The sequence below is a fragment of the Nyctereutes procyonoides genome, unplaced genomic scaffold (assembly GCF_905146905.1).
Source record: "Nyctereutes procyonoides isolate TBG_1078 unplaced genomic scaffold, NYPRO_anot_genome, whole genome shotgun sequence".
Lineage (NCBI taxonomy): Eukaryota > Metazoa > Chordata > Mammalia > Carnivora > Canidae > Nyctereutes > Nyctereutes procyonoides.
The window spans coordinates 27,127,062-27,150,022 of record NW_026575120.1 but is presented as its reverse complement, the minus strand read 5'-3'; the positions used below and the strand labels follow the sequence as shown (position 1 = coordinate 27,150,022).

At 41.6% G+C, this 22,961-nt stretch overlaps 1 protein-coding gene across 1 annotated transcript in view; it reads left to right on the top strand.

The window, feature by feature from the left end:
* The window catches only part of ZNF398 (zinc finger protein 398), a 36,978-nt gene that overhangs the window by 8,463 nt on the left and 5,554 nt on the right, over positions 1–22,961 (top strand). Inside the window, exons 3-5 of the mRNA XM_055335354.1 lie at positions 10,236–10,362; positions 10,927–11,040; positions 22,814–22,927. Coding sequence (XP_055191329.1) covers positions 10,236–10,362; positions 10,927–11,040; positions 22,814–22,927 — 355 coding nt within the window. The remainder of the gene's footprint in view (positions 1–10,235; positions 10,363–10,926; positions 11,041–22,813; positions 22,928–22,961) is intronic.

The window sequence follows — 22,961 nt, the reverse complement described above, 5'->3', positions numbered from 1 at the left end:
CATTTTAAGGCTGAATGATACTCCATTTCTCTTAAGATTTTTTTTTTTAGAAATTTTAGGACCTATGGTCTTTTTTTTTTTTTTAATTTTTTTTTCTTTTTAACTTATTCATTCAGAGAGAGAGAGAGAGAGAGGGGCAGAGACAAAGAGGGAGAAGCAGGCTCCATGCAGGGAGCCCGACATGGGACTCCATCCCGGGTCTCCAGGATCACATCCGGGCTGCAGGTGGCACTAAACTGCTACACCACCAGGGCTGCCCTCTAAGAATTTTTTTTTTTTAAGATTTTATTTATTTATTCATGAGAGACACAGAGAGAGAGGCAGAGATACAGGCAGGAAGAGGGAGAAGTAGGCTCCATGCAGGGAAGCCGATGTGGAACTCGATCCCAGGATTGTGGGATCAAGCCCTGAGCCACCCAGGCATCCCTCTTGCAGAATTTTAAAGGCATTGATCCTTTGTCTCATAACATGAAATACCATTGATAAAAACCTTTATGCCAAATCAATTCCAAATTAATATTTTTGTATTCCAAATGAATATCAAACCCATTTGTAAGAAATCAATTTTCTTCTCTCTAGAAGTTTTCTTTCTTTTCTTTTCCTTTTCTTTTCTTTTCCTTTCCTAAGATTTTATTTTTCAATTCATGAAAGACACAGAGAGAGAGGCAGAGACATAGGCAGAGGGAGAAGCAGGCTCCATGCAGGGAGCCTGACGTGGGACTCGATCCCGGGACTCCAGGATCACGCCCTGGGCCAAAGGCAGGCGCTAAACTGCTGAGCCGCCCAGGGAGCCCATCTAGAAGTTTTCATCTTCCATTTGTACTTGTTTTTCTAAAATGTGTTGAGGGTGTGTCTGGAGGTAGGTCTTTTAATATTTGTGTCAGGTGCTTAGTATGATCTTTCAGTCAGAAAATGGGTCTTTCCAGCTCTGGGAACTTTTCTTCCATAATTCCATTTTTATAGTATTTCATCCGCATTTCCCCTTTCTGGAAAGATGGATCATCATCTTTGTCTCTAACTTTCTCTTCTTGTTATTCACCTTTTTAGAGTTCCCTGATCTTTCTTTCCAGTCTTTCTAATCATTTTAATACATATTTAATTTTCTTTTTTTTTTTACATATTTAATTTTCAAGAATATTTCTAGCTCCTTTTTTTTTCAGCAGCCTGAGTTTTTTTTAATGGATGCAATATTTGAATTTCTCTGGGAATACATATTAGAGGTCTGTTTGATTTGTTAGTTCATTGTGGTTTTTTCCTTCTAGGATAGTTTGTAGTGTTTGTTCATCTTGGTGCTGTAATTTTTTTTTAAACACTGAGTATTGTTAGGTTGTATATTGATAAGTGAAGGATTCAACTGATTAGTAGGTCAATTATAGGAGGACTGTTTTCTCTGCCACCATGTGAGTCTGTTTAATCAAAAGACCTTTTCTTAATAAGAGAGAGCTGTCTCTACTGATGCTAGATGTAGGTGGGCTTTGCTTTGAGTTACCGTGGCAACGAGCTAGTAGGGAGCCCAAGGACCACCAAGATGCCAGAGTAAGGCTGTTCTGTGTTGTCAACACCCACCCTGGGTTCACAGGCCGTCTCCAGGAAGCTATTCCATTTCCTTAGAGGTGATATGTATGGTGTCAGCTTTTGGGTAAATCGTCAGTCTGCTTCTGGGATGACAGCAGAAGGATCCCTGCTCTTCCAAAGACAGACCTTCAAACTGCAGCTGTCATCACTTTTATTCCTGCTCCATGTGTCTGCCAGCTTTGAGCTTGGAATTCTCTGGATTCCTCAACTGTAGTCCCTCCTATGCGTATCACAGAGCTGCAGCTTCCTTACACGCCTTGGGTCCTAGTACATGCCTGTACTCTGTGTCTCAGTGAGAAACTTTTCAAAAATTCTGGTCCAGTGATGGCTTCTCCTCATTCTTGCCACCACTTTAGATTTAGTCCTTGCTGATCTTTTTTTTTTAATACATTTATATTTTATTGGTGTTCAATTTACCAACATACAGAATAACACCCAGTGCTCATCCCGTCAAGTGCCCCCCTCAGTGCCCGTCACCCATTCACCCCCACCCCCCGCCCTCCTCCCCTTCCACCACCCCTAGTTCGTTTCCCAGAGTTAGGAGTCTTTATGTTCTGTCTCCCTTTCTGATATTTCCAACACATTTCTTCTCCCTTCCCTTATATTCCCTTTAACTATTATTTATATTCCCCAAATGAATGAGAACATATAATGTTTGTCCTTCTCTGATTGACTTACTTCACTCAGCATAATACCCTCCATGTCCATCCACGTTGAAGCAAATGGTGGGTATTTGTCGTTTCTAATGGCTCAGTAATATTCCATTGTATACATAAACCACATCTTCTTTATCCATCATCTTTCGATGGACACCGAGGCTCCTTACACAGTTTGGCTATTGTGGACATTGCTGCTAGAAACATCGGGGTGCAGGTGTCCCGGCCTTTCATTGCATCTATATCTTTGGGGTAAATCCCCAACAGTGCAATTGCTGGGTCGTAGGGCAGGTCTATTTTTAACTCTTCGAGGAACCTCCACACAGTTTTCCAGAGTGGCTGCACCAGTTCACATTCCCACCAACAGTGTAAGAGGGTTCCCTTTTCTCCGCATCCTCTCCAACATTTGTGGTTTCCTGCCTTGTTAATTTTCCCCATTCTCACTGGTGTCAGGTGGGATCTCATTGGGGTTTTGATTTGTATTTCCCTGATGGCAAGTGATGCAGAGCATTTTCTCATGTGCATGTTGGCCATGTCTATGTCTTCCTCTGTGAGATTTCTCTTCATGTCTTTTGCCCATTTCATGATTGGATTGTTTGTTTCTTTGGTGTTGAGTTTAAGAAGTCTTTATAGATCTTGGAACCTAGCCCTTTATCTGATACGTCATTTGCAAATATCTTCTCCCATTCTGTAGGTTGTCTTTGAGTTTTGTTGACTGTATCCTTTGCTGTGCAAGAGCTTCTTATCTTGATGAAGTCCCAATAGTTCATTTTTGCTTTTGTTTCTTTTGCCTTCGTGGATGTATCTTGCAAGAAGTTACTGTGGCCGAGCCAAAAAGGGTGTTTGCCTGTGTTCTCCTCTAGGATTTTGATGGAACCTTGTCTCACATTTAGATCACATTTAGATCTTTCATCCATTTTGAGTTTATCTTTGTGTCTGGTGCAAGAGAGTGGTCTAGTTTCATTCTTCTGCATGTGGATGTCCAATTTTCCCAGCACCATTTATTGAAGAGACTGTCTTTCTTCCAGTGGATAGTCTTTCCTCCTTTATCGAATATTAGTTGACCATAAAGTTCAGGGTCCACTTCTGGATTCTCTATTCTGTTCCATTGACCTATGTGTCTGTTTTTGTGCCAGTACCACACTGTCTTGATGACCACAGCTTTGTAGTACAACCTGAAATCTGGCATTGTGATGCCCCCAGATATGGTTTTCTTTTTTAAAATTCTCCTGGCTATTCGGGGTCTTTTCTGATTCCACACAAATCTTAAAATAATTTGTTCTAACTCTCTGAAGAAAGTCCATGGTATTTTGATAGGGATTGCATTAAACGTGTAAATTGCCCTGGATAACATTGACATTTTCACAATATTAATTCTGCCAATCCATGACCATAGAATATTTTTCCATCTCTTTGTGTCTTCCTCAATTTCTTTCAGAAGTGTTCTATAGTTTTTAGGGTATAGATCCTTTACCTCTTTGGTTAGGTTTATTCCTAGGTATCTTATGCTTTTGGGTGCAATTGTAAATGGGATTGACTCCTTAATTTCTCTTTCTTCAGTCTCATTGTTAGTGTATAGGAATGCCATTGATTTCTGGGCATTGATTTTGTATCCTGCCACGCTACCAAATTGCTGTATGAGTTCTAGCAATCCTGGGGTGGAGGCTTTTGGGTTTTCTATGTAGAGTATCGTGTCATCGGCAAAGAGGGAGAGTTTGACTTCTTCTTTGCCAATTTGAATGCCTTTAATGTTTTTTTGTTGTCTGATTGCTGAGGCTAGGACTTCCAGTACTATGTTGAATAGCAGTGGTGAGAGTGGACATCCCTGTCTTGTTCCTGATCTTAGGGGAAAGGCTCCCAGTGCTTCCCCATTGAGAATGATATTTGCTGTGGGCTTTTCATAGATGGCTTTTAAGATGTGGAGGAAAGTTCCCTCTATCCCTACTCTCTGAAGAGTTTTGATCAGGAATGGATGCTGTATTTTGTCAAATGCTTTCTCTGCATCTAATGAGAGGATCATATGGTTCTTGGTTTTTCTCTTGCTGATATGATGAATCACATTGATTGTTTGACGAGTGTTGAACCAGCCTTGTGTCCCGGGGATAAATCCTACTTGGTCATGGTGAATAATTTTCTTAATGTATTGTTGGATCCTATTGGCTAGTATCTTGTTGAGAATTTTTGCATCCAAGTTCATCAGGGATATCGGTCTGTAATTCTCCTTTTTGGTGGGGTCTTTGTCTGGTTTTGGAATTAAGGTGATGTGGCCTCATAGAACGAATTTCGAAGTACTCCATCTCTTTCTATCTTTCCAAACAACTTTAGTAGGATAGGTATGGTTTCTTCTTTAAACGTTTGATAGAATTCCCCTGGGAAGCCATCTGGCCCTGGACTCTTGTGTCTTGGGAGGTTTTTGATGACTGCTTCAATTTCCTCCCTGGTTATTGGCCTGTTCATGTTTTCTATTTCTTCCTGTTCCAGTTTTGGTAGTTTGTGGCTTTCCAGGAATGCGTCCATTTCTTCTAGATTGCCTAATTTATTGGCGTATAGCTGTTCATAATATGTTTTTAAAATCGTTTGTATTTCCTTGGTGTTGGTAGTGATCTCTCCTTTCTCATTCATGATTTTATTGAGTCTTCTCTCTCTTCTTTTTAATAAGGCTGGCTAATGGTTTATCTATCTTATTAATTCTTTCAAAGAACCAACTCCTGGTTTTGTTGATCTGTTCCACAGTTCTTCTGGTCTCGATTTCGTTGAGTTCTGCTCAAATCTTAATTAACTCTCTTCTGCTGCTGGGTGTAGGGTCCATCTGCTGTTTTTTCTCTAGGTCCTTTATGTGTAAGGTTAGCTTTTGTATTTGAGTTCTTTCCAGTTTTTGAATGGATGCTTGTATTGCGATGTATTTCCCCCTTAGGACTGCTTTTGCTGCATCCCAAAGATTTTGAACGGTTGTATCTTCATTCTCATTAGTTTCCATGAATCTTTTTAATTCTTCCTTAATTTCCTGGTTGACCCTTTCATCTTTTAGCAGGATGGTCCTTAACCTCCACATGTTTGAGGTCCTTCCAAACTTCTTGTTGTGATTTAGTTCTAATTTCAGGGCATTATGGTCTGAGAATATGCAGGGGACGATCCCAATCTTTTGGTATCGGTTCAGACCTGATTTGTGACCCAGTATGTGGTCTATTCTGGAGAAAGTTCCATGTGCACTTGAGAAGCATGTGTATTCAGTTGAGTTTGGATGTAAAGTTCTGTAGATATCTGTGAAATCCATCTGGTCCAGTGTATCATTTAAAGCTCTAGTTTCGGGATCCCTGGGTGGCGCAGCGGTTTAGCGCCTGCCTTTGGCCCAGGGCGCGATCCTGGAGACCCGGGATCGAGTCCCACGTCGGGCTCCCGGTGCATGGAGTCTCTGCCTGTGTCTCTGCCTCTCTCTCCCTCTCTCTCTGTGTGACTATCATAAATAAATAAAAATTAAAAAAAAAAAAAAAAAGCTCTAGTTTCTTTGGAGATGTTGTGCTTAGAAGACCTATTGAGGGTAGAAAGAGCTAGATTGAAGTCACCAAGTATAAGTGTATTATCATCTAAGTATTTCTTCACTTTGGTTATTAATTGGTTTAAATATTTGGCAGCTCCCACATTTGGGGCATATATATTGAGGATTGTTAAGTCCTCTTCTTGGATAGATCCATTAAGTATGATATAGTGTCCCTCTTCATCTCTCACTACAGTCTTCGGGGTAAATTTTAGTTTATCTGATATAAGGATGGCTACCCCTGCTTTCTTTTGAGGACCATTTGAATGGTAAATGGTTCTCCAACCTTTTATTTTCAGGCTGTACGTGTCCTGTCTAAAATGAGTCTCTTATAGACAGCAAATAGATGGGTCCTGCTTTTTTATCCAGTCTGAAACCCTGCGCCTTTTGATGGGGTCATTAAGCCCGTTCACGTTCAGAGTTACTATTGACAGGAGTTTAGTGTCATCATGATGTCTATTCAGTCCTTGTTTTTGTGGATTGCTCCACTGAACTTCTTAAAGGGGAATTTTAAGAGTCCCCCTTAAAATTTCTTGCAGAGCTGGTTTGGGGATCATATATTCTTTCAGTTCCTGCCTGTCTTGGAAGCTCTTTATCTCTCCTTCCATTTTGAATGAGAGCCTTGCTGGATAAAGTATTCTTGGTTGCATGTTCTTCTCATTTAGACCCTGAATATATCCTGCCAGCCCTTTCTAGCCTGCCAGGTCTCTGTGGAGAGGTCTGCTGTTACCCTAATACTCCTCCCCATAAAAGTCAGGGATTTCTTGTCTCTTGCTGCTTTAAGGATCTTCTCTTTATCTTTGGAATTTGCAAGCTTCACTATTAAATGTCGAGGTGTTGAACGGTTTTTATTCTTTTGCGGGGGGGGGGATCTCTCTATTTCCTGGATCTGAATGCCTGTTTCCCTTCCCAGATTAGGAAAGTTTTCAGCTATGTTTTGTTCAAATACATATTCTGGCCCTCTGTCCCTTTTGGCACCCTCGGGAACCCCAATTAAACATAGGTTTTTCTTCCTCAGGCTGTCGTTTATTTCCCTTAATCTGTCTTCATGGTCTTTTAATTGTTTGTCTCTTTTTTCCTCAGTTTCCCTCTTTGCCATCAACTTGTCTTCTATGTCACTCACTCGTTCTTCCACCTCGTTAACCCTTGTCGTTAGGACTTCTAGTTTGGATTGCATCTCATTCAATTGATTTTTAATTTCTGCCTGATTGGATCTAAATTCTGCAGTCATGAAGTCTCTTGAGTCCTTTATGCTTTTTTCTAGAGCCAGCAATAGCTGTATAATAGTGCTTCTGAATTGGCTTTCTGACATTGAATTGTAATCCAGATTTTGTAACTGTGGGAGAGAGGACTGTTTCTGATTCTTTCTTTTGAGGTGAGGTTTTCCTTCTAGTCATTTTGCTCAGTGCAGAGTGGCCAAAAACAAATTTTATTGGGAAAAGTTGAAAAGGAGAGGGGAGAAAGAAGGAAAGAAAAGAGAAAAAGAAAAAAGGAAGGAAAAAAGAAGAAAAAGAGAAAAAGGAAGAAAGGGGGAAAAAAGGGTGGGGGAAGCAATCAGAAATAAAAAAAAAAAAAAAACACGGGGGAGTATCTTCTGATTCTGTATACTTTAAGTCCCTTGACTTCCCCTGGAACTTGTCCTTCTAGCTGGTCTTCTGGGGGAGGGGCCTGTTGTGCTGATTTTCAGGTGTTAGCACTTGGGGGAGCTGCTCTGCCCCAGCCTGGTGCGGGGCTCAGTGCGGGTTGTTTACCCCGTGAGGCCCCAGGAGGAACAACCCCAGTGGCGGGGCCAGCTCTGGAGCCCTGGAGTCAGCTCCCGCAGTAACCCCGGAGCTCTCCGTCTCCACGGCCTGGAGGCTCCGGGGCGGGGCCGCTGATCTGCTCAGCTGGGGCAGGGGCGTCCTTGCTGTCCTGGGCCCTCCCGGCCTCTGCCTGTCCCGGGGGAGGCCGGATCCTGGGCTGTGTCCCGGCGCCCTGTGCTCCGGGGCCTGCGCTGTGGGATTCGCGCTCCGGCCCCGCAGCGCCCTCCGCGGAGCCGCCGCCCGAGCCCCTCCGAGCTGCTCCGGGTCCCGCCATGCGCGCTGCAGCCCTTAGGGAGCTCGGAGCACTCCCCTGCGCTCGCAGGTGTCTGTTAGTGTCCCAGGGAGCCCGAGGGCATCCCCGCCCTCCTGGGTCCTGCTCTAACTCCCTGCGAGCCCCTTTCCGCCCGGGAAGGTTGGTGCAGCTCCTGCTTCTCCGGGACGGGGCTCTCCTGTCCTGGGGACACTCGCCCCGGCCTCAGCCCGGCTCCTCGCGGGGCCCCTCCCCCTCGGAGGCCTTTTGTTTCTTTATTTCTTTTTCCCCGTCTTCCTACCTTGATAGAAGCGCGAACTCTTCTCACTGTAGCCTTCCAGCTGTTCTCTCTTTAAATCTCAGGCCGAATTCGTAGATTTTCAGGATGATTTGAAGGTTATCTAGGTAATTTGGTGGGGACAGGTGATTTGGGGACCCTACTCTTCCGCCATCTTGCCCCTCCTCTCTAGTCCTTGCTGATCTTATTTACAGTCATTTCAGTAGAGCTCTGGGAGGAAAGAGAAATATATATGTGCTTTAGTTCATATTCTTGAACCAGAAACCCATCTGATCCTTTATTTTTGTCATTTTTGTATCATATGTGTTTCTGTTGTAACATATCACAAATCTCTTGTGTAGTGACATTAGATGAAAATATGCTGTTGAGAGCCTACACTTGCCCCCACCATGGCTTTAGATGCTGAGCAAAATGTAAAATGAGTAATTTATAGTTCTGGCCCCTAAGAACAAAGTTCCTAGTTGGAGGGAAAAAGAAATTCCACAAATGAAGCAATTGGAAAATAAAGCCAGTTGCCTCATAGTATCGTATAGACCTTTGATTCTTAATGGTATGTTAAGTTTATGAAAACAAGTGGGTAGTCTTCTTATTGAATTTTTTAATTTTTGGGAAGAAGTGTGAGTATGTGTGTGTATAGTAGTTTCCAAGAGTCTTTCTTGTTCTCTGATTTTCTTTTCTTCATAGAATCTTGTTTTATTTTATGGATGGTGTAATATCTCTCAAATTTTTGTGGGGATACTAATTAGGAAGTGATGATGGTATGTTTTGTTTTTCAAAATCCAAGGTATTTCTGTGTTTTCCACAGTTTCTTCCCTTATTTTAGTCTTTCTTTTTTTTTTTTTTTTTTTTAATGATAGTCACACACAGAGAGAGAGAGGCAGAGACACAGGCAGAGGGAGAAGCAGGCTCCATGCACCGGGAGCCCGACGTGAGATTCGATCCCGGGTCTCCAGGATCGCGCCCTGGGCCAAAGGCAGGCGCTAAACCGCTGCGCCACCCAGGGATCCCTATTTTAGTCTTTCTTATTCATGCGGCAGGCTTTTCTAACTGGTCCTTGATAGTTAGTGCTTAGCTCGTGTTTAAGAGTTGAACTGTAGGGCAGCCCAGGTGGCTCAGCGGTTTAGTGCCGCCTTCAGTCCAGGGTCTGATCCTGGAGACCCAGGATTGAGTCCCACGTCAGGCTCCCTGCATGAAGCCTGCTTCTCCCTCTGCTTCTCTTGCTCTCTCTCTCTCTGTGTTTCTCATGAACAAATAAATCTTTAAAAAAAAAAAAAAAAGTTGAACTGTAGAAACCTGACCAGTGATAGGAGGGTGAACTCCAGTGATAGGTGATGAACAGCTAAACACCAGGATGAGGAGAGCTTTATGCTAGGTTCCTGGGGAGGCAACTCTTGTATTTCTTTACAGAAGAACCTTCCAGTTTTTGCCCTGGGAAAAGTACTGAGCTTTAGACAAAATAATGCCAGAGGGCAAGGGGATTCTGTTCTGCATATGACTGTTCCCTATATGAAGCCTAAATTCCAATTAGGCAGGCTTCATAATTGTCCTCTGAAAGTACTGTCCAGTCTTCCATGCCTTCCACGTGTTTTCCCCTTCCCATCAGGCCTGTTTATAACCTGCCTGTCTTTTAGGACCAACCAGAGCCCTACCTCTTCTAGATTTCATCCTAGCCCCATTACAACTCAATATCCAAAATTTCTTGTCCATGTCTCATTTTGAATATAATCATATGCTTATTTTGGGCAGAAACCATTTTTTAAAATAATCTTGGCGATTAGGATAAGCCTTGTACTTAATGGATATTCGGAATATTTGTATTACATGAATTAAGTACTGCTTTGCATTTGTGCCTGTCTCTATGCGGGACTGTTTGCTTACAAGTAATATTCTCTAACCTCCCAAAACTCATAGCCCTAAAGTTGATTGCCTTTCTCTTTGAAAACATCTTCAACTCCTGGAGGTTGGATCTGTGCCTTAAGTTTTTTCTGTATCCTCCCAGCAACTTACACAGTTTTTTGTTTTGTTTTGTTTTTTTTATGACAAGTAGGCTCTCAGTAAGATTTACTGAATGCCTGAGTTGTAGCAGGAGGGACTAACCCCAGTGTGATTATAATTTCAGGTGCCTGTGACATTTGATGATATCTCCATCTACTTTTCCACTCCTGAGTGGGAAAAATTGGAAGAATGGCAAAAAGAACTTTACAAGAATATCATGAAGGGCAACTATGAGTCTCTCATCTCCATGGGTGAGGCTAAGCTGTCACCTTTCTTTGATTGCTCCAAGGGGTGACCACAGCTCCAAGGGGGCTTTGAACAGTCCCTTGTCCACCAGAAGTCCTCATTTTTACTCTATCCTCACTTCACATTCTGGTCACGAGCAAAGATTTCCAGTTCACTCTTGCTAAATGGGAAATCATCATCTCTCCTTCTGCCAATTCGCAGGACAGAGAATACAGCTCAGGGTTCTGGGTGTGCCAGTGGGATGGTTTCTGTGGGTATCCTTCACTTTGAAAGGGTCTTGCTCTCGCCCTTGAAGCACACTGTTACTGTTACTCAGTGAAAGTAGCAGGCGGGCAGTGCTACAGTAGCACACATGCCATTCCCACACATTACCTCTCCTCTTACATGCTTTCCAGATAGATATTATCCACACAGGAAGTGAATGGTTGGGGCAAAGTGATAAAGATGCTGATAGAAATCCTCTGGGACCATGAACCTTAAAACCTACAGTTCAGCCTTAATGGCAGTTAATTAGTTGTCATCTTCATTGATCTCTTTGTCATACCCTCTTTGCTTTCTTCCTCTCCTAGATTATGCCATGAATCAACCTGATGTCTTATCTCAGATTCAGCCAGAAAGAGAACATTCTACAGAGGACCAGGCAGGACCAGAGGAAAGTGAGATTCCCACAGACCCCAGTGAAGGTAAGTAACAGAAGAGATTATCCACTGGTTATCTCCCTTTCCTGGTCAGAGACAGTGGCTCAGAACTGAGTAAGCAGGGCTTGGGACTCCTAGAGCCTCTCCATGCTAAAGCAGCTAGACTGTGAATGGATCCTCAAACATTTCAATAGAAGAGAGTACTTAGAGATTGCTGGTCCTTTACCTTCTTCCATCAGTACCATGCATCTGAGGGCTATTAATGGTATTCCATGACAAAAGTTTTGAGATTTAATTATTTAGTAAGATAAACATGTCCTTAGATGGCAAGGGAAGCAGTTATGCTCATATGGGGGGAAGTGGCTTCAGTGAATACACACACTGCTGTTCAGAAATGCTGGGGGCAGGGCAGCCTGAGTGGCTCAGTGGTTTAGGGCCACCTTCAGCCCAGGGCGTGATCCTGGAGACCCGGGATCAAGTCCCATGTCCCCTGCATGGAGCCTGCTTCTCCCTCTGCCTGTGTCTCTGTCTTTGTCTCTGTCTTTCTCTCTCTCTCTCATGAATAAATAAATAAAATCTTAAAAAAGAAATGCTGGGGGCATTGGTTCCTCAGAGACACACTTAACCAGCAGACCCCAGTGATGTCTACCTGGGCAAAGTGGACTTTGCCTGGTTTGGGAGCCAACCATCATTAATGACCTCTCTTTAGTTTATTTGGTTGGTAGCTACTTGGTATTGTGTGGGAAACACTGCTCACCCAAGTCTCATTGTACTGTTTCTCTCAAGTCTTCCTTCTGCTATCAGAAAAAGCTCATCATTTTGTTTTTTGCTGGATAGAAAGCTCACAGAAAGTTCATCCTTCAGACAGCTCTATTAGATAAACTTTTCTTACAACCCATCCTCTCTCCCATACACTGTCGTTTTTCTTCTAACATGTATTATGAAAATTTCCAAACAGAAAAGTTGGAATAATTTTGCAGTGAACACCTAGATACCTAACCACCTAAATTCTACCACTAATATTTTACTCTACTTCATTATCATGTATTTATCCCATCTCTGAATTCCTGTGAATCCATCCTATTTTCAGTTCATTTCCAAATCAAGACATTGATATACTCCCCCATAAATAGTTCCATATGAATATCGTTAACCTAGAGTTTAATATTTTTTCTTTTGAGGTCAATTGAACATACAATGAACTGCTCAGATCTTAACATTCCCTGACTTACAAAGAATGCATGTGTCTGCCAAACATATTATTTTTTAAAGATAATTTTTTAGGGCAGCCCGGGTGGCTCAGTGGTTTAGTGCCGCCTTCAGCCCATGGCATGATCCTGGAGACCCAGGATCAAGTCCCACATCGGGCTCTCTGCATGGAGCCTGCTTCTCCCTCTGCTTGTGTCTCTGCCTTTCTCTCTGTGGCTCTCATGAATAAATAAATAAAATATTTTTTTAAAAAAGATAATTTTTTAAAGGTTTTATTCATTTGAGAGAAAGAAAGCAAGAGACAGAGCATAAGCAGAGGGGGAGGGGCAGGGGCAGACAGAGGGAGAGAGAGGACAAGCATACTCCCTTCTGAGTAGGGAGCCCAACGTGGGGCTCTAGCTCAAACCTTTTGACCTGAGCTGAAGGCAAGCGCTTAACCGACTGAGGGACCCAGGCACCCCTAAACATATTTTAAGAATGTGTGGGTGAGGGCAGTCCAGGTGGCTCAGTGGTTTAGCGCCACCTTCAGCCCAGGGTGTGATCCTGGAGACCGGGGATCAAGTCCCACATCAGGCTCCCTGCATGGAGCCTGCTTCTCTGCCTGTGTCTCTCATGAATAAATAAACAAATCTTTAAAAAAAAAAAAAAGTGTGTGGGTGATTGTATTAAGCAGTATAACAGGTTTAATTTGATTAACTTTGGGATGCCTGGGTGGCTCAGCAGTTGAGTACCTGCCTTTGGCTAAGGGCATGATCCTAGAGTCCCGGGATCAAGTCCCACATCAGGCTCCCTGCATGGGGCATGCTTCTCCTTCTGTCTATGTCTCTGCCTCTCTCTCTGTGACTCTCATGACTAAATAAAATCTTTAAAAAATAATAATAATAATTTGATTAACTTTTATATCATAGATATATAAATAATCTAAAATCATATCACAAAGATAGGTGACTTGATTATAGTAATTATTAGAAATTACTCCTTGGTTTACAATTAGTTATCTGAAAAAAAAAAAACAATTAGTTATCTGACATAGTTTTCAGCTAATATAAATCAGTGTGTCATTTTATTTTGGGGGACAAATGGCAGAGATGTAAAGTAACTTGTTTTTGTATGATAGTATGATACATGAAAGTTTCATTTAGCTGCCATCTTGACAGTTCAGTTTTACTGTGGCTTTTTTCTTTTACTTTTTTTTTTTAATTTTTTTTTTTTTTTTTTTTACTGTGGCTTTTAAACTCCCTTTGTGGTTAGTCAACCAAATATGGCTTTTTTGTTTGTTTGTTTGTTTGTTTTTAAGATTTTATTTATTTATTTATTCATGAGAGAGAGAGGCAGAGACACCCTGGGCTGAAGGCTGAAGTGAACGCTGAGCCACTGGGGCTGCTCCCAAATATGTTAATATATGTTAATATAATATAATATAATATAATATAATATAATATAATATAATATAATATAATATAAAAATAAAGCAAGCAGTGTAAGCACTGAATTTCTTTAATACTCTGAGTTGATTCTGTGTAGTTTTAGTTTACATTGCTCATTATCAGCCTAGATATTTACTAGAACTTGAGGATAGGATTCAAATGATTTGGACTAATAAATATATAGCATTTTTTAAAAGATTTTATATACTTACTTGAGAGAGAGGGTGACAGCAGGAGGAGGAACAGAGGGAGAGGGACAGCAGACCTTGTGCTGAGGAAGGAGCCTGATGTGGGACTTGATCCCACAACTCCAAGATTATGACCTGAGCCAAAATCAAGAGTCAGACAGTTAACCAACTGAGCCACCTAGGCACTCCTCTATTTTATTTCTTTTTTAAAAACATTTATTTATTTGAGAGACAGTGTGCGAGGATAGGAGGTGGGGGCAGGGGTAGGAGAAGGAAAGAGAGAATCTCAGGCAGATTCCCCACTGAGCACAGAGCCCAACGCAAGGTATAGTCTCACCTCCCTGAGATCACCACCTGAGCCAAAATCAAGAATTGGACACTAAATGGACTGTGCCATACAGGAGTCCCTCAGTACTTATTTTCTTTTAAAATATGCTCCAGGAGCACCTGGGTGGCTCAGTTGGTTAAGTGTCTGACTTTGGCTTGGGTCATGATCTCAGGATCCTGGGATCAAGCCCAAGTTGAGCTCTGTGCTCAACAGGGAGCCTGTGTCTCCTCTCCCTCCCTTCCTGTTCTGCCTCTTGCTTTCTGTCTCTCAAATAAATAAATAAAATCTTAAAAGTGTGTGTGTGTATGCATGTGTGTATGCGTGTGCGTGTGCGCGCTCTAGGCTGTGCTGGGGGTCCCAAAGGCCACCTCCACATGTGGTCCTTCACTAGAAGGACACACAGGATTCAGCGTAAAGTCATGCTTAGGGTTAAGGTTTATTACAGCAAAAGGACACAGAGCCAAACTAGCAAAGATCAAAGTCGCACAGGCAAAGTCTGGAGGGAACCAGGGATAACCTTCCAGAATCCTCTTACAGTACAGTCTCGCAAGACACATGCCGTTCCTCCAGCAGTGAGTTGTGATATGTGCAGAGTGTTGTCTCCCAGGGAAGCTCATGAAAGACTTAGCATCCAGGGGTTTCACTGTGAGCTGGTCACATAGCCATCCTTTGCCTCACACATACCGAAATTCTGGACTCCCGGAAGGAAGACAAATGTTCAGCATAAACTGCACTGCACAGTTTAGGTCTGGTGAAGCAGTCCTGACATTTAGGGGAATTTTTCTATCAGCAGAGGGATAGAAAGCTTACAGGCAGGCAGCCTGGGTGGCTCAGCGGTTTAGCACCACCTTCAGTCCAGGGTCTGATCCTGGAGACCCGGGATCGAGTCCCGCGTTGGGCTCCCTGCATGGAGCCTGCTTCTCTCTCTGCTTGTGTTTCTGCCTCTCTCTCCCTGTGTCTCTCATGAATAAATAAATAAATAAAATCTAAAAAAAAAAGAGAGAGAAAGAAAGCTCACAGGCAGTCCTTCTGGGAATAGGTGGTCTCAGACTACCTATCTTAGATTTTCTTTACCCTCAGACACACGAAAAAATCCTTATTCCTTTCAATAGAGAATAATAAACTGTCTGGTTATTAGAGGCCAAAACAGATTGTTCCACACAAATATTAGGTAGAGGTACTCATTTTAGGCCACTTTACTGATGTATATAATAAAATATCTTTTCGATAGATTATTCTCCATATAGGGTTCTTTTTTTTAGCTTTACACCCAAAGAATCTCTCTCTCTTTTTATTTTTTTATTTTTTTATTTTTTATTTTTTATTTATTTATGATAGTCACAGAGAGAGAGAGAGAGAGAGAGAGGCAGAGACACAGGCAGAGAGAGAAGCAGGCTCCATGCACCGGGAGCCCGACGTGGGATTCGATCCCGGGTCTCCAGGATCGTGCCCTGGGCCAAAGGCAGGCGCCAAACTGCTGCGCCACCCAGGGATCCCCTCTCTTTTTATTTTCTTCACTTTTCAGCAAGCAGCTTCACTTCTCTAAAACAACATCATATTTTCAAAAGTCAATTTTCGTATACCATGTAATTTGTTCTTAGGCCCCCGTGTGTTTATATTGGAATATTGATGTACTTTTAGAAACCTTAATTTTCTAAAGTACCATTGGATTTTATCCATATTTCTTATAAAGCCCATAATTTATTATTGTATTTCATTTTAGAGCTTTAGAAGAGCTGTGCATTATAATTAAATATATAGTTTGAATGGGTAGAGTGGATTTGAGGATGGTAATGGTACCATGGGACACCCCTTCCTTTTTATGTCCAAATATCTGGGAATTAATTTTACATTCTGTCTTTATCACCATCATCTGAATCCGATGAAGGAAAATAGAAATTATCATATCTCTTGAGGGAATAGTCATTGATGCCCACTGTCTTGGGTAAAATTGCATACAATTAGTGGAAAATAAGAAAAAAATTAGTGGAGAATAGCAGTGAATGAGAGAAGACAAAAATACAATCTTGAGATTTTCTGTAGTTCTTCTTTAATTGTATCACTAGGGCCAAGTGCAGACCAGCTATGTGTGTGCAGCCACTATTTGGTCACTAATGGTTTGAATATTGATCTCCCAAGTTTTTAGAATTCTTTGGAGAAAAACTTGACCCAGGAAGTTCAAATGGAATAATTACTGAAAGTCCATTATCTTTGCCCTTCGTCTAGTTCAGAAGCCATTAATTCAAACCAAGATTGTAGAAGACTCCAAAACAAAGCAGATTCATTTCTAAATCTTGCAGTCCCAGGGAGACTTCATGGTCATTGTTTAAGGTGCATTGCCATGATGCCCTGTCTGCACCTGTTTTCTCTAGTCCAGCAAAGCCATCTTTTCCTAAACTAAATCAGTGATTAAGAGCATGTGATTTAAAAAAAAAAAAAAAACATGTGATTAAGGCAATGTGATAACCCTTTTATTTTATTTTATCCTATGTGAGAACAAGAATCATCCTGGGAATGATAAAACTTTAAGGTTTTAACTTACTACACAAGTACTTAACACAGTCACCTGGCAACGTTTCAATCCCACACCTATTTCACAGAAATTTTCAAAAAAAGTTTTTATATTTTTACCAATGGTTGTTTCATGTCTTAGGTATTGTTTGTAGTCTGCTCAAAAAGTCCAATCTCAGGAACATTTTAACTTGGTTTAAAGAAAATTTCAAAAAAAGTTTCTATATTTTTACCAAGGATTGTTTCATTTCTTAGGTATTGTTTGTTGTCTGCTGTTGTCCAATCTCAGGACCATTTTAACATCGTTTATAATACCTTTATACATATCTCAGAACCTCAAGGTTCCAGCTTTTCAGACAGCATGAGTCCTTACCCTGTTTAAAGCACACACATAGGGACGCCTGGGTGGCTCAGCGGTTGAGTGTTTGCCTTCGGCCCAGGACATGATCCTGGAGTCCCAGGATCGAGTCCCATGTCAGGGTCCCTGCATGGAGCCTGCTTCTCCCTCTGTCTGTATCTCTGCTTCTCTTTCTGGGTCTCTCATGAATAAATAAATAAAATCTTTAAAAAAATTAAAAAAAGTAAAACACAAAAATCAGATTTCCTCATGGTTAAACTAACATTGAACCAGTGTAGACATTAAATTTTTATATTGTGATCAGCTTTTCTATTTTTTATTTATTTATTTTTTTTTAAGATTTTATTTATTCATAGAGAGGGAGAGAGAGGCAGAGACACAGGCAGAGGGAGAAACAGATATCATACAGACTCGATCCAGGGTCTCCAGGATCACGCCCTAGGCTGCAGGCGGCGCTAAACTGCTGCGCCACCAGGGCTGCCCTCTTTTTTTTTTAAGATTTTTACTTATTTTAGAGAGAGAGCTAGAGCAGGGGTAGGGGCAGAGGGAGAGGGAGAGAATCTCAAGCAGACTCCCCACTGAGCATAGACCCTCCTATAGGAGGCTTTATCTCATGACCCTGAGGTCATGACCTGAGCCAAAACCAAGAGTTGAAACCCACTGAGACACCCAGGCACCCCTCAGCTTTTCTATTTTTAACTTCCTCTCAAACCTAGAACCTCAGCATTTTTCCATTTCCTCCTACTTGACTAGTATTCAGTTTTTCCCTGTCCTCTGGCATTTTCCAAAGCCTGCTGCCAGCATGAACCCATAATTTTACTTTTATTCTATGTTTAAGTATCCACTGTTGTGATTTCTTAGGCCTGTGAAGAATGTGCTTTTGGAGCTGTTGTGGTGGCCTGGCCAGCAGTTGCCATATAGTCACCATGCAGGTGTCTTTATCAGGCCATCACAGTATTCAAGTTCTCCTGCTCCTTTCATTTCACATCCAAAAGGTCCTCAGGCTGTACTGCCACCACTCCCACCAAATTATAGTAGACACTACAATATTCTGTGTGTTCTATGACAGTGCCAACACCCAGGTTCTTAATAAAATCAAAATTTCCTTAGTTACACTAATCTAGTTAAATGACCAGAGGAACTTTTAGCAACTTTTTTTTTTTTTTTTTTTTTTTTTTTTTTTAGCAGCATCATTATTAATGATGGGGTTAGCTTCCTGGGATTTCCCAAGTTCAGTGAAGATATACTTAGCCAGTGGGTTCTAATACCAACAGCCGCTTACATTTCTGGAGAACTGGGTTTTTTTTTTACCCTTCCATAGCTTTTATGATTGGCTGCTGACTAATGTAACAAAAGATTGGAAAGAATCCAAATTCCCATCAATAGGGCACTCTTGAATAAACAATGGTACCGCTACATAGTACAGCTATAAAAAGGAATGAGAAAGACCTCTGTATACTGTTATATGCAGATGCCCAGAATATATTGTCAAGTAAAAAATTGGAGTCCAGAACAGTTTGAGTAGTATGCCATATAAAGAGGGATAAAAGTGAAGATGTATATATATTTGCTTGTATTTTCACAAAGAAACAATGAAAGATTAACACAAAAACCAGGGATGCCTGGGTGGCTTAGCAGTTGGGTGTCTGCCTTTGGCTTAGGGCGTGATCCTAAAGTCCCGGGATCAAGTCCCACATTGGGCCTCCTGCGTGGAGCCTGCTTCTACCTCTACCTATGTCTCTGCCTCTCTCTGTGTGTCTCTCAGGAATAAATAAAATCTTAAAAAAAAAAAAAAAATCAATGATGTCTGGGTAGCTCAATGGTTGAGTGTCTGCCTTAGGCTCAGGGCATAATCCTGGGATCAGGGATCAAGTCCCATGTCTGGCTCCCTTCATGGAGCCTGCTTCTCCCTCTGCCTGTGTTTCTGCCTCTGTCTCTCTCTGTGTCTCTCATGAATAAATAAATAAATCTTTAATAAATAAAAAATATCAGGCTGAAATAATTAAACTGAATATATGTGTGTAACATAAATACATAGATTTCTTCCAAATGACTAAAACATAATATTTTAAGTATGTATCCCTAGAGGAGGTATTTTAACTATATATCCCTAGAGAGGATATATCCTTAAGCCTAAAAGAAGCACAAAATAATCTTAGATTGAGTTCATATTTTTGTTTATAATATTGGTATTATTTTGACACAAGTATTCAAATAAAGCTATATTAATGTCGGGCAGCCTGGGTGGATTAGCATCGCCTTTGGCCCAGGGTGTGATCCTGGAGTCCAGGGATTGAGTCCCACATGGGGTTCCCTGCATGTAGCCTGCTTCTCCCTCTGCCTGTGTCTCTGCCTCTCTCTTTCTTGGTCTCTCGTGAATAAATAAATAAAATCCTTTAAAAAAAATTATATTAATGTCATCAGGAACCAAACTTGTCACGGTAAGGGAGAAAAGGTACAAGTATAACATCAAAGGATTTAATTAAAACCCTGTAATCTTAAATATGAATCATAAGGGATCCCTGGGTGGCGCAGCGGTTTAGCGCCTGCCTTTGGCCCAGGGCGCGATCCTGGAGACCCAGGATCGAATCCCACGTCGGACTCCCGGTGCATGGAGCCTGCTTCTCCCTCTGCCTATGTCTCTGCCTCTCTCTCTCTCTCTGTGACTATCATAAATAAATAAAAATTAAAAAATATATATATAAAAAAGTTTAAAAAAAATATATGAATCATAAATATTAGTATAAAGTCATGATACTTTTTCTAAAAGGTATGTATTTTAATAGCCCTGTCCATGGAAAAGAGCTAGAAGCAACAACAACCTATGAGCAGTTGGCATCCTTATCTCCAGATTGCAGTCTCTAAATTCCATTTCTCAGATCAGTGATTGTATGCATGGAACAGGAAATGTACAAGATGGGGATCCCTGGGTGGCTCAGCAGTTTGGCGCCTGCCTTCGGCCCAGGGCATGATCCTGGAGTCCCAGGATCAAGTCTCGTGTCAGGCTCCTTGCATGGAGCCTGCTTCTCCCTCTGGCTTTTTCTTTGCCTCTCTCTGTCTTTCATGAATGAATGAATAAAATCTTAAAAAAAAAAAAATGTACAAGATGAACCTGGGATAGTCAGTCACACCAGAAATAAAGGAAACTAGATTTTGATGATGTGAAAAGACATAGAACTTCTCTGAAGAAGCTCCTGCTGGCCAAAGAAGGGACAATTTGAGCAATGAACTGAAACATCCTGTGGCTTCTTAATGATAAACCAAAAAAAAAAAATGTCAAAACCACTTGAATGACACTTGGAGGTTTCTAGAGCACTAACTCCTTCAGGAAATTGATGAAGAGGGGCAATTAAGTATTTGAAGTCTTATAGTGAGGATTCCTGGGTGGCTTAGCAGTTTAGCACCTGCCTTGGGCCCGGGGTGTGATCCTGGGGTCCTGGGATCAGTCCCGCATTGGGCTCCCCTGCATGGAGCTTGCTTCTCCCTCTGCCTGTGTCTCTCATGAATAAATAAATAAAATCTTTAAAAAAAAATAAATAAAAGTCTTATAGTTTTGATGAATAGAAAGTTCATCCTCTGGATATCTCCTTAAACCCAGTCTGTCTCCACCTGCTTTTCTCTATTTTTTTTTAAGATTTTTTTTATTCATTCATGATAGGCATAGAGAGAGAGAGAGGCAGAGACACAGGCAGAGGGAGAAGCAGGCTCCATGCCCGGAGCCCAACGCGGGACTAGATCCCGGATCTTCCAGGATCATGCCCTGGGCGAAAGGCAGGTGCTGAACTGCTGAGCCACCCAGGGATCCTCCTGCTTTTCTCTTTATATATGTGTGTGGGTATAAAATATGAGGGAAAAGTAAGATACAGTAGGACTATGTTTAATACATTTCATCCTGTAGTTTAGGGAGTTGGAAAGGCAACCTGCCCCACAGGCTAAAGCCTGTGTCTTCCCAGTCTCACTGCATAACCTGACCACCTTCTGGGCCTCAGTTTTCTCCAACCTCATATTTCTGCTGGCACACCTTCAGATTTCAGGGGTCTCTAACAGTGAGTTCTGCTTATTTGCTACACATAAACCCAGAGCCTACCTACAAGGCTTTTTTGAGAAATAATATAATTAGAATTTACTGTCTGTACCTTGTCAGCTTGTCAGCTTGTCCCTTTAGGCCAAAAAAAAAAAAAGGCCATCTAGGCCTTGGCTGGGCTAGCACGCACAGCTGTTTCTGTGCTAACCAAATGAGCCATGTTATGTGCACAGCCTTTAGAGGCTGTTCTTTTTTCTTTCCAGAAGAACTCCACCCCCCTTCCAGGCCTAAGGGACTCACAAAGACTATTCTCCCCACTCTTGGGGGTTCAGGAAACAATGAGCTGTATCCTTTAATAGGCAGAAGTAGTATGATCTTTTAGAGCCCGGAAACCTGAAAAGTATATTTCTGAGGAGTCCGACCTGTGTTTAAATGGACCTGACTTTGTACTTCTGGGATTATGTTTTTAATTAACCTCTAAGAAAAACTTTTTTGGTCAATCTTGGTTTCTTCTGCTTTTTTTCCTGCTATGTTTTAAAGCAAACATTTGATAATATGGCATTTTACCATAAATATTTCCTTACTGACAATGTATTTAACCCTCTGAGGGCCCTCTCTACCAAAATGGAGAAAATATTCCCTGCTTCATTATTTCATTTAAAAAAAAAAAAAGCTGTGAAAAAAATTAATAAAATAAAAATTTAAAAAGCTATGAAAGAAAAAACATTTCGGAAGTAAGAGTGCTAACAAAATGGAAGGCACTGCTGATTCTAGATGTATGTCAGGGCATTGTCCTCTCCAAAATAAAACCTATGAGTTGTTTTATCTTTTTTTAAGATTTTATTTATTTATTCATGATAGACATAGAGAGACAGAGAGAGAGAGAGAGACAGAGAGAGAGAGAGAGGGGCAGAGACACAGGCAGAGGGAGAAGCAGGCTCCATGCCGGGAGCCCGACACGGGACTTGATCCCGGGACTCCAGGATCATGCCCTGGACGAAGGCAGGCGCTAAACCGCTGAGCCACCCAGGGATCCCCCTCTGAGTTGTTTTATTTTTTTATTTTTTTATTTTTTTCTGAGTTGTTTTAAAATGAGGGGATCCTTGGGTGGCTCAGCGGTTTGGCGCCTGCCTTTGGCCCAGGGCACAATCCTGAAGTCCCGGGATCGAGTCCCACGTCGGGCTCCCGGCATGGAGCCTGCTTCTCCCTCTGCCTGTGTCTCTGCCTCTCTCTCTCTGTGTGTTTATAATAAATAAATAAATAAATAAATCTTAAAAAAATAAAAATGAAAGAAAAATAAATAAAATAAAATGAAATGAAAACAGTGAGGGATGCCTCAGCAGTTGAGCGTCTGCCTTTGGCTCAGGGTGTGATCCCAGTCTGGGGATTGAGTCCCGAATCGGGCTCCCTGTGATGAGTCTGCTTCTCCTCTGCCTATGTCTCTGCCTCTCTCTCTGTGTCTCTCATGAATAAATAAAATCTTTAAAAATAAGAAAAAATTTAAATAAAATGTAAACAGTGAATCGAGTATATCATATAAAAATACATAAATTCAGATTTATGTATTTATTCAGCCTAATAAATTAGGCTTCATTTTGAACTGGTTCTCTAGATGTGGTATGCTTTTTTTTTTCTTTTTTTTTTTTTTAAGTCTGGTTCAGTTTTGGTTTTGTAGTTAGAAATATTTGGGCAAGACTATTCAACAAGCTAACACAATCATTTTCACTTTCTGAGTCAAGCCCTGAAGGTCATTCTCTTTTTTCCCCCAAATAGAGCCTGGCATTTCAACATCAGATATTCTGTCTTGGATCAAACAAGAGGAAGAGCCCCAGGTTGGGGCCCCACAGGAGACCAAGGACAGTGACATGCACAAGGGCACCTATGCTGGTGAGTGAGGAATGGGAGATGCTCACACCCAGGA